A 15,367-nucleotide genomic window follows, 5' to 3' on the forward strand; every position below is an offset into this window, starting at 1 on the left:
GACCTTGGAAATGCTTAAATTGTAGCTTTCAAGTGAAAACCAGCAGATATATTTTACAGCACTCCATTTCATGAGGCGTTAAACCTGCTATTAATAGTTTGGAGCAGGGGCTTTTTTTTTTTTCCTACAGGTCAGAAACCCAAAATTAAGAAGTATATCAAATAAAATTGCCACTGTGTGGCTTTGGTGATTCTTTTGGCTTCAGTAACTTTGCTTTTTAAACTGTAGTTACTCCCCAGCCCCTGGACTCCACACAGGGAATCTTTTCCTTGCTGTGCTGCCTGGGTTTGGGGAGGGATGTGGGAACCATTGGATTCTCTCAACTTGACCTTGTGCTTCGCTCTCGTGCATGAGCCCTTGGCTTTTTCCTTGGATTAAACAACTCAAACACAAATCCAGGGCCAACCTTGCAAGGTGTGTGGACATGGATTTTCCTGAAGACAGGATTTGCTCTCAGCCAGGTTTTCTGGGGAGTTTTGGAACATCTTGGTGCCGAGGGGCAGCTCCAGTCTCTGCCCTGGGATCAGTGACAGACCCCAGGGAATGGCTGGAGCTGTGCCAGGGGAGGTTTCGGTTGGATTTTAGGAAAAGGTTCTTCCCCCCGAGGGTGGCTGGGCACTGAACAGGCTCCCCAGGGAATGGGCACAGCCCCAAGAGCTCCGGGAGTGTTTGGACAACGCTCCCAGGCACAGGGTGGGATTTTGGGATGTCTGTGCAGGGCCGGGAGCTGGACTTTGATCTTTGTAGATCCCTCCCAGCTCAGCGTATCCCATGATTCTGTGATTTCTCCCATTCCTTGTCCTGGAGCAGCTTTTGTGCAGCATCCCTGTCTGTCTGCAAGGCTCAGGAGGTTTTTTCTCTCCCTCTCTTCGCAGCCTGAGCGGATTTCAGGAGAGCAGTATGGGATTCACTCGGACGTTTGGAGCCTGGGGATTTCCTTCATGGAGGTATGCAGAGAGCTCTCACCTTCACATGCACGTTGCAAGACTCAAATTAACTCTTAATGTCAAAATAACATCACAATATTTGAATTTAACCTTTGTTTATTCCTTAAATTCCCTGTGTATTCGTGTGCTTTCACCTATTGCAGATTTTGGCTGTATTTAGAATGGGTTTGTCCATTTGAGGTCTTAAATAAAACTCCATATTTGAGTATTAAGTAGGGCCCGGTGCGTGGAGGCTTCTGCATCCCCTGAGCACCTCAGGGACTGAAAATGATGCTAATTTTGGGCTGCATCTTCCCAGGCCAGGCCTGAGTGGGTGATTACTGTGGTTAGAACACTGGATTCGAGGTTGGAGCTGCTTAATGGCCTTGCAAAATCTTGGCAGAAATATTTTGCACCGTGGTTGAAGCCTCTACCCTGTGTGATTAAATAAAGTGGTTGGATTGAAGTGTTCACAGGGGCTTTTAGGAGAGATTTCTCACAAGCAGAGTTTGCAGCAGGAGAAGATCTATGAAACTGAAGCTGTTCAAAGGGAATGTGGCTGGAAATTGTGTGGTTTGGGGGTTGAAAGGGATGATCTTTAAGGTCCATCCCCAGTTCAAACCAGTCTGGGATTCTAAATGCAGCCATCCAGGAGCAGCAGCCACAGTTGCTGCAGTTCTGGGCAGAATAAGGTCAGTTTTATTCAGGAAAAGGGGTTTATTTTTAGTTTAAGGCTCACAAGGTGTTTTAAAAACATAATTTTTTGTAAAAACAAATGATTGTTGATAGGAAAGTGAACCCACAGAGTTGAAGCTGAGGAGGAAGGCCTGTATTAGGATCATGTCTTGACCAGGAAAATCAGATCTGGTGTGATCTGGGCTGGGAGAAGGGACCAATGGCTCTGGACTGGTGGTGGCAGAGGGATGTGGTCACACAGCTCCTCCACACTGGCCTGGGCTGGCCACAAACCCTCGAGCAACAGCTCTCAGGGGAGTTTCCCAGCTTGAGGACAGTCCCAGGAAGGAAATTCCCCTCATTTCATCCTCTTAAGAACCTTCACTCAAACCGTGGATGACTTGTACCATCTTTCCTGCTCTGCCTGACAAAGGCATGATCTGATTATCCAAAATTCTCAGTGCCTCTCTCTTTCTCTCTCTCTCTCTTTCTTTCTCTTTCTCTTTCTCTTTCTCTTTCTCTTTCTCTTTCTCTTTCTCTTTCTCTTTCTCTTTCTCTTTCTCTTTCTCTTTCTCTCTCTCTTTCTCTCTCTCTTTCTCTTTCTCTCTCTCTCTCTCTTTCTCTCTCTCTTTCTCTCTCTCTTTCTCTCTCTCTTTCTCTCTCTCTTTCTCTCTCTCTTTCTCTCTCTCTCTTCTCAATTATCATTAAGATGAAGCTGGATGTGCCTTTAGGTGAAGTGCAGCCAGTATTTTTTGCAGAAGGTGAGGTACAAATTAAGCAGTCTCAGTGCTGGCCCTCTGCATCTTGGCAGATTTCATCTTTTGTAGCCCCCAAATGAACCATTCTTACATTTTCACACAATAAATTCCTTGCCAAAGCCCTTTTAACCAAAATGAGAGTGGTGAGTGCTGAATCACTGCTTCCAGATGTGGTAAATCAGTGTCACCAAAGCCAGCTCTGAGTGGCAGGGATGACACACTTCGATGTGTCACAGGGGAGGGAGGGCTCTTCATTTGTTTTACTGCACATTTGAATGGTTTGTGATGCTGGAGAGCCCTCACTCAGCATTTGGGGAGAGATACAGACCATGTTCATACACTCTGTAAGTAATTCTAGCCAAGAAAGGGCTGAAATTGTATTCCAGGAAGACTTGACTGTGGTGTTCTTGGTGATAAAAAGAGCGATAAAAGTACAGGACTTCATAAATAAAGCATTTCCCAGTTCCTTTGCTGAAATAAAAACTGTGCCCCAGCAGGTCAGTGATCCACCACACACCCCAAGACATTTGGAGTTTATTTTAGGGTTGTTAGTGGATAACTTGGCTGGTCATCAATTCCATTTGCAGGGTAAATTTTATTAGGAAAACTCCTTTCATTTGCATTTCCACCCCTGTTTTGCACCTTCCCAACTTTTTTCCTCCCTCCCTCTCCCACTTTGCACGGATGTCCCCTGAACCAGATGTGCAGGAACCAATTTGGGGCTGTGTGCTTTGTTAATTGGTTTGTCAGCTGCTCCTGCGAGACCTCTCCCCACCACGAGCAGGGCTTTATTGAAGTGCTCTGAGTGATGTGTTAAATGATGAAAGCAAGGACAGGGGCTTAGAAAAATGCCTCCAAAAAGGTGAAGAAGGTGCTCCAAGAGCCACACAAGGTCACTGTCATTAAAGTAACACCGTATTGACATGGGGATTGGGAGTGGAGACACCCAGGCTCTGGCTGCTGCAGCTGTTGAAAAGGGAAGCTGGTGTTTGCTGTAGGATTTTAAAATCATCTTCACTCAGTAGGGTCGTACTCCAACCCTACACCTTGGTGTTAGCACCGTGGCACCATGTTAATTTAAAAGAAATATCTTGTGGGATCGAGTCAGTGAGGGCTGTGCTGGCGGGTGAGAATACAAAATTGTCAGGAAATGTTCTCATTTTCCTTAATGCTCTTCTGAGCCTTTCAAACGGCTGGAATTTCTTTGCTGCAAAGCTGTGTGTGATGAGAAATGGAATTGTTATCTGGGAGGTTAAGGAAACTGCCCCAAAAAACTTGCTAGGAGAGAGGGAAAAGTCTGGGATGGGAGTCCTGCCTAAGCTTTGAGAAATGGGGAGTGTTTGTGCTCCCTTTGAGGCAAGAGGGATCTGAGGGCACTCAATCTTCCCTTCAGAAATAGAAAAGATAAATTAAAAATTAAATTAGAATATAATAAAATAAGATATGCAGCCATGTCATCATCATTATTATCGTATTATTATCATTATTATCATTATTATCATTATTACCATTATTGTAATGATTTTTCTTAGTTCATTTTTTTGAGTTTGCCTTTCTTCCTTCAGGATTTTTTGAAGGGAATGGAATTTAATCCATAACCTGGGGAAACTGTTTGAAAGTGTTTCATCACAAATAGTTTGTGTGTTTCCAGGAGGTTTTCCCGTGTTTTATTTAAGTGCTCTTGGGTTGACAAAGCAAGTTCAATTTAAACCAATGACATTGCTGTCACTACACTGCACACTGTGTCAGCATTTTCATTTATAAAAGCTGTTTTTCAAGGGTTTGTAACTCAGCCATAAAACACATCCAGGCTGCCCGGGCTGGGGCTGAGTTTGTGTGAGCTCTGGAACCCATTCCCTCTCTCCAAGAGCCGTGTCCTGCACAGGAGGAGAAATTAAATTGCCCAATATTTCTTGTTACTCTCCAATATGACTCTGATCCCACCTTCCCGTGGCTGTCATCCACAAGTGAACTCTAAAACATCCAAGGGAGGATAAAATACATCTGGTTGGGGTTTAATAGCAGCATCAAGGCTGGGTTGGATGGGTTTGGAGCAGCCTGGCATAGTGGAAGGTTCCCTGCCCATGAGAAATGAACTTTAAGGTCCCTCCCAAGCCACCTGATCCTGGGATTCTGTGATATCCTTGCCAGGGCTCATTTTATCTCCAGACAGAATTGGTGTAGTGTTAAAATGCAGGAAGTGAAAGCAATTTGCTAATGCCCAAAAACCAAGTAAATTTTGGAAGCAGAAGCTCGTGTGCTTGGCTTTTTGCTCCTCCTTCTGTGTCACATCCTGGTCTCTGCTTTCCACTGTCCTCTGTTCTCCTGTGTTCCAGGCCTCCTTTGAAAATTAAATTTTCCTACAGAGATTATCCCTGTTGCCTCCCCCAGGGAAAAGGAGTTTGTGCATCAGTTTTAATATTAGTTTCCTATTAATTCTTGAAACTCCCAGACTGAGAATTTTAATGCTTTGGTTACCAGAGTTCTCGTGAACTGTGGATTTGTAAGAACTTTCAAGGGTTTTTAGCAATCTCTTAAGAAGTCATCAGGCATTTTCAGGGCTTGTGTGCATTCCCACACACAGGAAAACCAGGAATTACCCAATAAATGTGCCTTCCCTCGTTACTTCAGGCACGTCTGAGCCCTGGTTGCACTGTCAGAGTGGTGGAGACTCTTCATCCCACTCTGGCTGGGAGCACAGAGGGAGCTGGAGAAGAGCTCACTCAGCCCACAAAGAGCCAGAGGAAGATGCTAAGATGCTTGAAGAGGATGCTCCAAGAAAAGCAGCTCTGCTTGGAGATGGTTCTCTACAAGCACTTCAGTCTTGAGGATGTTTAACTGCATAAAACTGGTGTCAGGACTTGAGCAGTGCCTGGTCAAGGAGGGGAGGTTTCAAATCTCCTTCTGAGGAGTCTAAAATGTGGGATCACTTACATCTCATCAGCTTGGAAGCGATGCTGGTTCAAGGCCAGGATTGTGAGCTGATCTGAGGGAAGTTTTGCAGGATTTTGCTGATCTGTGGATGCTGTGGGTGCTCTTGGATCAGGTCACACCATTATCTAAACCAGGGCTGCAGATGGGGTGCTTAGGGACAGGGTTTAGTGGTGGTAATGGTTGGACTTGATGCTCTTAAAGGTCTTCTCCAGCATAAAGGATTCTGTGATTCGAGGTGGTGGAGGAAGAATCTGAAACCCAGATCTTGCTGATACAGCCTCATTTTTGTAGTAGTCTGGAAGAAGCAGCCTCAAGTTGTACCAGTGGAAGAAAAGTAACACTTTTCCTTTAGGACTAAGGAAAGCAAGGATATAAAAAATGCTTGTTGTTGTTGTTATTGCAATGAGCCTCACCTTGTTGCTGTCAGGTTTTAGGGACCGTAGTGCTGTGATGTTTGTGACTCAGTGACAACTCCTTGTGCTTAGCCAGGCAGAGGAGCTGTCACGTGCACAACCCGCTCAGCAACCCAAATCCTTCTTATTGAGGAATATTTATGGAGTTCCAGCCATTCCTTGTGGAGTGATGCACTTCAGAAACTCGTTCTTGGGAGAAAGCTGGCCTATATTTTTATTATTTTTTTCCCTGGAGCTATTTTGGGTGATTTGTCCAAGCAGTGCCCGTCCCCTCCAGTTCCTCTCCCACCTCCAGCGCCCACCGGGATGGGGACAGACAATGTCCAGCCACACCACGAGCCTCGTGCTGGTGGGATTGGGAGTGGAGGGCCCAGTGCCTGAGGGTTGGGTCATGAATTAATAATTGCTGTGTGGTGGGGGAGGCCCCTCACAAGAGCTGGAGCCGGGAAGTTGCCTCGCAGAGCGCTATCAATCACTCAGTGACCAGAACTTCCAGTAATTAGTGTATTTTATGGGCCTTTGCTTCAGTGGCTCGGAAGCACATATGCTCCACTCCCAGCTAAACTTAGCCCCAGTAATATTCCAGGATGATTTATCCGCCTGCTGCACTGGGATGTAACCCTATATTAGGTGAAGATTGTGAACTAAGCTGCAATAAAGTGGAAGTTTAGGTACAGTTTGCGCGGGTTGAGACCTCGATGGATCATTGTGGCTCAGCAATTGCTCTTAGGCCACTGTGGGCAGGGAAATAAATAATCCAGTTCTCCACCCAGGCAGAGGGATGAGGGGACAATTAAGGGATAACATCAGCTGTGGGTGTTTGGAATGTATATTTTATATATGGGGTTACAGGGTTGTTTAATGTATATAACAAAATATAGAATGTGTATTTATATTTTTATATATACATGAGGGTGGTGAGGCCCTGGCACAGAAGCTGTGGCTGCCCCTGGATCCCTGGAATGTCCCAGGCCAGGTTGGACAGGGTTTGGAGCACCCTGGGGTAGTGGAAGGTGTCCTGCCCATGGCAGGATGGATTAGAGGACCTTTAAAAGGTCCCTTCCCACCAAACCATTCCAAGACTCTATCATTCTGTGTACTGTTTACTGTTCTTACTCTGTGTAATACAGTTGTTTCTACTTTAAAAGAGTCAAAAATTTAGGAAGTTTCCCTGCCTTTTCCCATGATTTAACTGCCTGTCCTGGCAGATGAACCCTCACTCCAGCAGAGATGAAGCTGAGCTGCATTTCCACCAGCACAGCCAAATTTAACCTATTTCTCCCCTTTTGTATCGAATTTAAATCCAGCAAACAACCGAGCAGGAAGCCTCTCTGCTCAAACAAGGAATCAAATTAACCCTCATGGAGCATTTGTGGAGATTTTGCACCTGACAATCGCCCTGAAAAGCCCCTGGCCCACCTTTGTCCCTTTGGAAAAGGCGCTGCCATTCTCAGCGTCACCTTTGAAGATGCAGCACTAAAAGCCTGGTAGTATCCAGGATTTGTGGCCAGGCAGAAATGTGCAATTTAACCCTGATTGTCTGCAGCCTTTAGCTGGCAGTGCATTTGCTATAGTTCATATTTAAAAGAAGTCAAAGTGAAACTAATTATCTTTAATTAAGGCGAATTAGGCTTTGATTTTTAATATATTTTTACGCAGCGACAGAGCTGCAACTCATCTGCTCAAGCCAAGGAATGTCCCAAAGGTTATTAGGGCATATTTCTGGTGTTGGTAATAACCTTCCCCCTCCTAGCCCTGGCCACCAACAAATCTGTCACTTCATCCGTCTCCGTTGCGCCGCTCCTGCCCCTCCGCAGGGGTCGCAGATTCCACAAGTTATCAGCTAATGGCCTTATACATTAAAAATTGAAGCTTTCCTCACTCCAAGGCCTTGCAAGGCTTTGTTCTTAAGCCCCAGACACTTTGGAGTGCAGCTGCAAACTATAGGCAGAAGATTAAATTAATTTGTAACTCTTTTTTTTTCTTTTTTTTTTCGGGCCTGCATTACTAAATCCTGCACATTTAATTGAAACCCTACTTCAAGATGCTTTGTGTTTCTGTTCCTCTTTGTTGTCAGTTTAACCTCAGAAGCACTTTAACGCTGCTAAATTGCTGTTATATCCTTTTGGATTTTTTATTTTTAAAAAAAAAACAACTCTGCAGTAAGAGGACAGTGAAATTGATATTAGAAGGAGAAGAAAAATCTTGGAGTAGTTTTTGAGGTATTTAATATTTATTAAGGTCCATACCCTGCAGAGTTTCAGGTGATTTTAAGCCCATCTATCTAGGAATGTATAAATTGGTCTTGGAATGAAATTTCACCTAGGGAATTTTATGTTATCCAGTAGTTAAGTCTGATTTTGAAAGTTTCCCGTGTCTGAGCGTGGTGGAGTGGCGGCTGCTTTTCCATAAAATGAGGGTTTAACTGCAGTGCACAATCTAAATGCAAAATCCTTGGATGGAAATTTAATTGTGTAAAATGTGCACGAGGTAATTAAGAACAAATTTTAGAACATTTCGGACTATAAAGTCCTCCTTCAGCTCCATCACTGGCGATATTGCGAGCGCTTATTTTCAATTTGCAGTTATGCTGAGAAACATGGAATGTGTCTAAATTAAGAATAAAAGCATCCCGTGCTCTCCAGTGTAACTGTAAATTAAAAAACAACTTGCACAACATCGACAATAATCTAAGTGGGGAACTTTATCGCCTGAGTGTCCTGAAAATATGTTTTGAACTTCCTTCCCTCAGACACTTTCCAAACAGGATACAGGCAGAGCTGCCACTGTCATTTTATTCACAATATGCAGCAGGCAAGGAAGAAGTGAGCTGGAGAAAGCTGTTTGTAAGGGGGGGTTTCTGGATTTCCCTTTTCGGTTCTAAAATGGTAAATCAGATTATTTCAACAAGTATTTGAGTTTTGTGTTCATTTAGCTGCACGTTAAGTGTATTTGAGAAGAGGTTTTAGTTGCTTTCCAGCCCTCCTTATGATGCTCAGTCTAGAGGTTCTTCCTGAAGCAACACTTAATAATTTGAAATGTTGATTTTTTAAAATTTCAATTGATATCAAAATTTGATAGTTTGGCAGAAGTCATCATGCACACACACTGTACCTCTGTTATTTCATAATCTGGGATTGCTTCTCAGTTTATCAAGTGCTGGTTTAAAATCTGAGGGTGTGTCCCATCCGTGGGTCCCCTGCCCAAGCCTTGGGGAAGGCTCTTTCTCAGGACACAACCTCACTGAGCTGTTTTCATTGCTCTTCTGGGCTATTTCTGTGTTTAAGACAGTAATTGTTTTAAAAAACACACACCTGCACTCCAAAAAAACTCCTCCATGTTGCTGCTCCAAGGTGAAACGAGGTGGCAAAGTGTTTTCCTGGCACAATTCTTAGTGATTGGTCTCCTTCTTGCTTCTATTTCCACACTATTCTGCCACTGCAATTCACTGGGCTTTTTAAAATGAAGGTTTTTACAGTTCTTGTATAGGAAAAGACCTCAAGATCATCAAGTCCAGCCATCAGGAAGGAATCCATAGGGAAATGAGACCCAGCTCCCTGAAGTTCAGGCATTCCCTCCTCAATATCCAAACATAAAACACTGATCAGTTCCCAAACCAAACTAATGTGAATGGAAATATTCTGTTTTTGTTAAAATACCTTAAAAGAACTGCAGGTTCTGGAGTTTCATCCTGCAAATGCAGAGAAGTTTTGGACAATGTGTTCATTTGGTAGTTTTTGGGTTTTCCATCCTGCACTGGGCTTGTTCCTCGTGTTCCTGTGACTTCCTTGAGACAAATGATAGTTTGGAAATCCCTTTAGTGAATCTCTCATCTGTTTGTTGTTTGGGCTTTGTTTTTTTAGCTTTACTTTCACTGGGACACTTTTTATAAATCCAAATCTACACACAGAGGTCACTGGTTGGCTGAACTTAAACCGTTTTACTTAGTAAATTTAATTAAGAAAATACAGTGCAACTCATAAGCAAATGAGTTTTTCCTAGTTTTAAACCAAACCACCCTCTTGAGTGTTGATTGCCTCGCTCGACCCCTGGTGATACAGAAACAGGCAAAATTAAAAAGGACATTAAAGCTTCATTAAATCTGAAACACATTTAGTACAGTGACATATCTGCAGGCTATTTCAGGGAAGATTACAGACTCTTTGCTAAGTTTCTTAATTTATAATACCTTGACAATCTTGCAGGGAGGAAACAAGTCTGAGCAGATGAAGCCAGTGGTGGTTCAGGGGATGCAGAAGTGGCACGGGAGCTCTCCCTGTCTGTGTTTGCAGCTCTCAGCTTCACTGAGAAATGTTTCTTTTTAACAACCCCCAAAGAACTTGTTGCTGATGCATTTGGGGTCCTTCAGTGCTCATTTATACACCCTGTACTTATGTCTGGCTCTTTCCCCAGTTGTTCTGCTGCATTGGAGCCCCTGCTGAGGCCTGGAGTGGTCAGGGAGAGGGAGCATCAGGGGGAATGGAAATGCTTTGTTTGAAGTCATCATCGAGGCAGTGATTGTTTTTCTTAAATAACATCTGCAGAATGATGCTCTGTGCACAGAACCATCATCAGCTTCTTGTTCCCTCTGTAGTTTTTCACTATTCTTCAGCCAGTCATTGGAAAAATCAGAACTTGCTCTGCTGCTGTTCACGGAAAACTGTTGGGCATTTATAGGTTTATTTCTAGGCTGTCACAACAGCACAGCTCCTCAGGATCTCAGATGTCTGCTTAGAACAGAAGGGTGGGGCTCCCAAAAGAGGAGAAGGTGGTAAGGGATGTGTTTTAGTAGCCCCTGGTCCATAACAGGAAATGAAGGGTCTTTGCTTAGCTCTGCAGCAGCAATTTTCAGAGCCTGCCATGAGAGCGCCCCGAGTGACTTTTCTGAGGTGGGAGTGGTCACAGAATTCTAAAATGGTTTGGGGTGGAAGGGACCTTCAAGATCATCTGGGCAGGGACAGCTTGCAGTGTTTCAGGCTGCTCCAAGCCCCGTCCAACCTGGCCTTGGGCACTTCCAGGGATCCACAGGCAGCCACAGCCTCTCTGGGCACCCTGTGCCAGGGCCTCACCCTCTCACAGGGAACAATTCCTTCCCCATATCCCATCCATCCCTACCCTCTGGCAATGGGAAGCCATTCCCTGTGTCCTGTCCCTCCATCCCTTGTCCCCAGTCCCTCTCCAGCTCTCCTGGAGCCCCTTTAGGCCCTGGAAGGGACTCTGAGCTCTCCCTGAAGCCTTCCCTTCTCCAGGTGAACATTCCCAGCTCTCCCAGCCTGGCTCCAGCCCTCAGAGCAGCTCCAGGGCCTCCTCTGGACAAGAATGTTGAAGTCAATATTGTGAAAGTTTCATTTCGCAGTAGAAAATTGTTAAAGTAGAAATTGTTTCATCTCTCTCACATAAATGCTCTGGGACCCACTCTGGCTTTGTGATGTCTCCCCCGAGGATCTGGCAGAAATCTGCTGGTTTTGCTGAGGCTCCCAGCCCAAGGGCTGAACTCTCCTGGGTTTGGAGAGCAGCTGGAATTGCAGGAAGAGTCCTATCTCTGCCTTGTTCCTGAGCTGGTGAGGCTCAGGAATGCCTGGTGCCCCTTGCCCACCTCACTGCAGCTCTGTCTGTGCCTGGCTCTCATCCTTAGGAGAGTTTTGTGCTGCCAAAAGGCTGAAATTTCACCTCGGGGGAGCTGCAATCTGGCCAGGTCAGGTAACCCCAGCCCCAGGGGCTCAGGTGTCAGCACCAGGGCAGTGCTGGGAGGCAGCTTTTGCCCAGCGCTGCTGTGGGGTTTGTCCCTCGTGGTGGGTGACACTGTGCCTCAGACCTTCAGCATTGCTGCTCTAGCTCAGGATGGTGGGAGTGCAACTGGTTTATCCAGCTGGGAAATCCCTGGTGTCACTGCATCCACAACCTCTGTGCTAGGCCTTCTTCTGGAGGTCGGTAACAGGAGGCGTCTCGAAGGTTTTGTGGGGTGTAGGGAAGCTCTTGCCTCCTTTGTAGACTGTGGGGAGAGATTGGCACACCCACAGAGATCAGAACAGAGCTGCTCTGAATGCCCTGTGTCAGCTCAGGGTGTGCCAGAGGAAGTTCAGCCTGGATATTGGGGGAAATTCCTTCCTGGAAAGGGCTATCAGGCACTGGCACAGCTGCCCAGAAACAGGGAGTCCCCATCCCTGGGGGGGATTTAAATCCATGTGGATGGGGCACTTGGGGACATGGTCAGTGGTGGCCTTGGATGTGCTGGGGACAGTTGGATTTGATGCTCTGAGAGGGCTTTTCCATGTGATTCCATGATTCTACCCCTGACAACCCTGGTCCTTCACTGAATGGCAGACAAAATAACTCCAAGCAGCTGTATTTTGCTGGAATTGTTTCCAAGGTTTCCCACCAAGTGGGAAAACCTGCCTAGCACAAAGAAATTCTCTTGGAATATTTATTAGTTATGGCCAGTAGAATATTTTTAGACAATATACATAAGAATGTTGATTTTGGGACTACTCTGTAAGGCCTTAATTGACTTATAAAACAGCAGGGGCAGCAAATGCAGTCAATATCCTGGAAAAGTGGATCTGAAGGAAAGATGAGGTTTCTCTGTGGGTGCTGTGGGCTCTCTCCACATCCCACTCAGGTCTGACACCAACAGGGACGCAAAGCTCAGCTCTGTAACCCAGATTTTACCCTGAGCCAGTTAAGGAAGGACTTTGGGAGTTGAGAGCTGCTCTGCAATGCCTGCTCATCACAGATAATTATCAGCAAAGGGCAGTGTCTTGGCCTCCCTATTGAGGCTGAACTGGTTTCATTTCCAGTCCTCGGGAACTTGGGCATCAAACAGTGTCACTGAGGGAGACAAAAGGGCTGGAGAAACACAGGAATCCCGGGCAGAACGAGGGGTGATGGTTATGAAGGGCCCATTCTAAATACAGCTCTTTGTGTCTGCAGAATCCCTGCCGCTGCCTTCCCCCGTTTATACAGTCGTGAGAGTTGAGTACTTTTCTCTCTTTAAGGAAATGTGCCCTCCATGCAAATCTCTATAACTAGACAAATATTATTTCCTTTCCCAGCTTGCTCTTGGGAGGTTTCCATATCCTCAGGTAAGATTGTTCATTACTGCTGTTTGCCACTGTGACATTCATTCCTATGTATGAAGGTGCAGAGAGCAATTGTGAACATTTGAGCCACATACAAATAAATCTGTCCTGTTAAATTGAAAAGTGGGATCTGGAAGGAGTCATTTAGAAGTCTCTATTGATTTTTTTTCTTCCCCCCCCACCCTCCCCCTTTTTCTCTTCTCCAAACTCTACATTTTCTTTCCCTGGAGACAATGAAAATTGTGATGATGTTAATGATGGTTTTGTTGTGAGATTAAAAAATAATCCAGTGTTTACAACGGGGCTTTGGAAGCAGGAAGGTGTATCTACTCCTTTTTTTTTTATAATTTAATTTTTAATTCCGATTTTGAATAATGGTATGATGGTCTAAAATCTTCTCAAAAATAGAATGTGAACGGAATACTTAAGGGAGCTTCAGATTCTTCCTTTTAAGAGGACCTAATATTAGTATTTTATGTAAATACTGGTATTTTCTAAGTTTCCACCTGGAGCTGGTGGTAAAACTCTTTCTATCTCCAGTGGCAATGGTTGGGTGGATGCTGAGCTCTGCTTCACCACAGAATATTTTACTTTTTATGCTTAAAACCCCCATAAAGCTCTGAACAAAACAACCACTCCAGAACAAGGCTTGACGATCACTTGAAATTCTCATCTTGAGATGGATGTTAGAATTCACGGGAACAAACTGTTCAGCAGTTCCTCAAATTATTCTTTCCAGGGAGAGGGGGGGAAAGTGAAGTGTCCAGGGACTAAAATGAATTATTTGAATGTGGTTTTTATGTTTTCATATGTTTTATGAAGACTGTTCTCTGCATCTTGGTCTCTACAGCTCGGAGTGCCTGGAGGCATGTCTGATTTAAAGGTGGTGTTGGTCTGTGCTCTTTAAGCATCTATTAACTTGCTATTATTATGCAAATAACTGTTGTAATACACATACTAATTTATGCATGGTTAGATTATGCAGATGCCTCACAAACATGGTTATTGAATAATAGGCTGGGACTCATTCTCTCTCCCATTTTTATAAGCTGTTTTAAGCAAATTCTCCTGACACTTTTACGGACTTGGGAAGGTTTTGCCTGGGTGGAAATACTCAGATTTTTCACTTTGCTGTCTCTTCTGCAAAATGTTCACTGACACCATTAACAGAACAGACTCTGCATGTTTTATCTGGATTTTAAATGTATTTTTGGAGGAGAGGACTGGAAAAGAAACTCATGTGTTGAAGAGCCCTCCACGCATGGGGAACTCACTGAGGGTCTCGATGTTCGTGTATTTTATAACCTAAAATCCAAGTGATGAGGGGACAGTTTAAAATAACCCTCATGGTTAGGGTGTCAGAGCACAGGGAAGGAAGTTGGAGCATGGACATTCCATGTGGTTCCAGGGAAAAATGTCTCCCTGAACTGGGAGCAAACCATAATTGCTAAGTTTAAGATGCTTTTTGTTGTTCTAATTAAAAAGCGGATCGGGTTTGTAAAAGAATATTTGGTAAGGCAGTAGTCCATGAAATTGTATATATTTTTTAATGCAAAACGGTTGAGGAGGTGAAACTTTAAAATGTGGCTATTAAGCTTTTCAAGCAAGTGCTTTTCAGAAGGAATTGTATGTGAAGAATATGTATTTTAGGCCTGTGCTTACATGGCTGGTCAGGAGAACCCTTAGAAACCTTCTTTTGCTAGGGGGATAATTAATAGGGTTTTAAAATGTCCAAATATCTCTTTACTTTCCTAGTAAGGGCCTGATTCTGCCCATTCCTTGAGTAATTCCTCCTCCCTGCAGTGGGGTTATTCAAGGAATGAAGTTAAATCACGTGTGGTTCCAAATTTGTCCCTAAATACCTCGAAGTTGCTGAAAAATGGAGAGTGTGGCCACGTGGGTGGGAACACCTGAAATTTCCTGCAAATGGATGTTTGTCTCCAGCTGCAGCTGCAAAAAATATCTTTTTTTTCCTTTTTTCTTTATTTTTAAGACACAGACAAATGGTGTGTGTAAATTCAGTTTAAATGAAGAAGATTTATAGGGGGAAATCATTGCAGTGTGGAAATTCAGGACTCCTGCAATATGCCAGGAAAACTGAAGGATGATTATTTCATTTTCTGGCCTTTAGTAGAATATTTTAATGGCAGAACTTCCCACTTCTCATTTCCCACATCTTTGATAAGTATTTATTTTGCTGTCTTATTAAGCATTATTTAATCTTTACAATTAAGTCTTATCTTGAAAGCACTTAAGCAAGTGAGCAACTGTAAAGTTGCTTATGGGTGTGTTTAGAGTTAATATAAAATTATTAACTCTAATTATATTTTTTGGTCTCAATATATAGAATATAATCTTCATAATCAGTATCTAGCAGCAAAAGGGAACAACCTGAGCAAGGAAATAACCAATAGTGATGCTCAGAACTGACCCTTCCACTCTAAAAACTTTGCACAGGAAACTCTTAAGCTTTAAAATTGAGTAAATATCTGAGTTTTCAGTGGGTTTCATTGTTTTGGTGTTGGTTTTCCTATCGTGGTCATGGAATGTGCTTTTGTAAAATGTAGAAGTCCCTTTGGAAG

The 15,367-nt window shown here is 44.0% G+C and overlaps 1 protein-coding gene across 2 annotated transcripts in view; it reads left to right on the forward strand.

The window, feature by feature from the left end:
- Nucleotides 1–15,367, forward strand: part of MAP2K5 (mitogen-activated protein kinase kinase 5) — a 120,036-nt gene that overhangs the window by 62,461 nt on the left and 42,208 nt on the right. The window contains exons 16-17 of one of the 2 annotated variants that reach the window (XM_069025783.1): nucleotides 876–947; nucleotides 12,759–12,788. In XM_069025783.1, the coding sequence (XP_068881884.1) occupies nucleotides 876–947; nucleotides 12,759–12,788 (102 nt within the window). The remainder of the gene's footprint in view (nucleotides 1–875; nucleotides 948–12,758; nucleotides 12,789–15,367) is intronic. The other variant, XM_069025784.1, reaches the window with a different exon arrangement.

The sequence above is a fragment of the Aphelocoma coerulescens genome, chromosome 10, assembly GCF_041296385.1.
Source record: "Aphelocoma coerulescens isolate FSJ_1873_10779 chromosome 10, UR_Acoe_1.0, whole genome shotgun sequence".
In the NCBI taxonomy this organism is placed as follows: domain Eukaryota; kingdom Metazoa; phylum Chordata; class Aves; order Passeriformes; family Corvidae; genus Aphelocoma; species Aphelocoma coerulescens.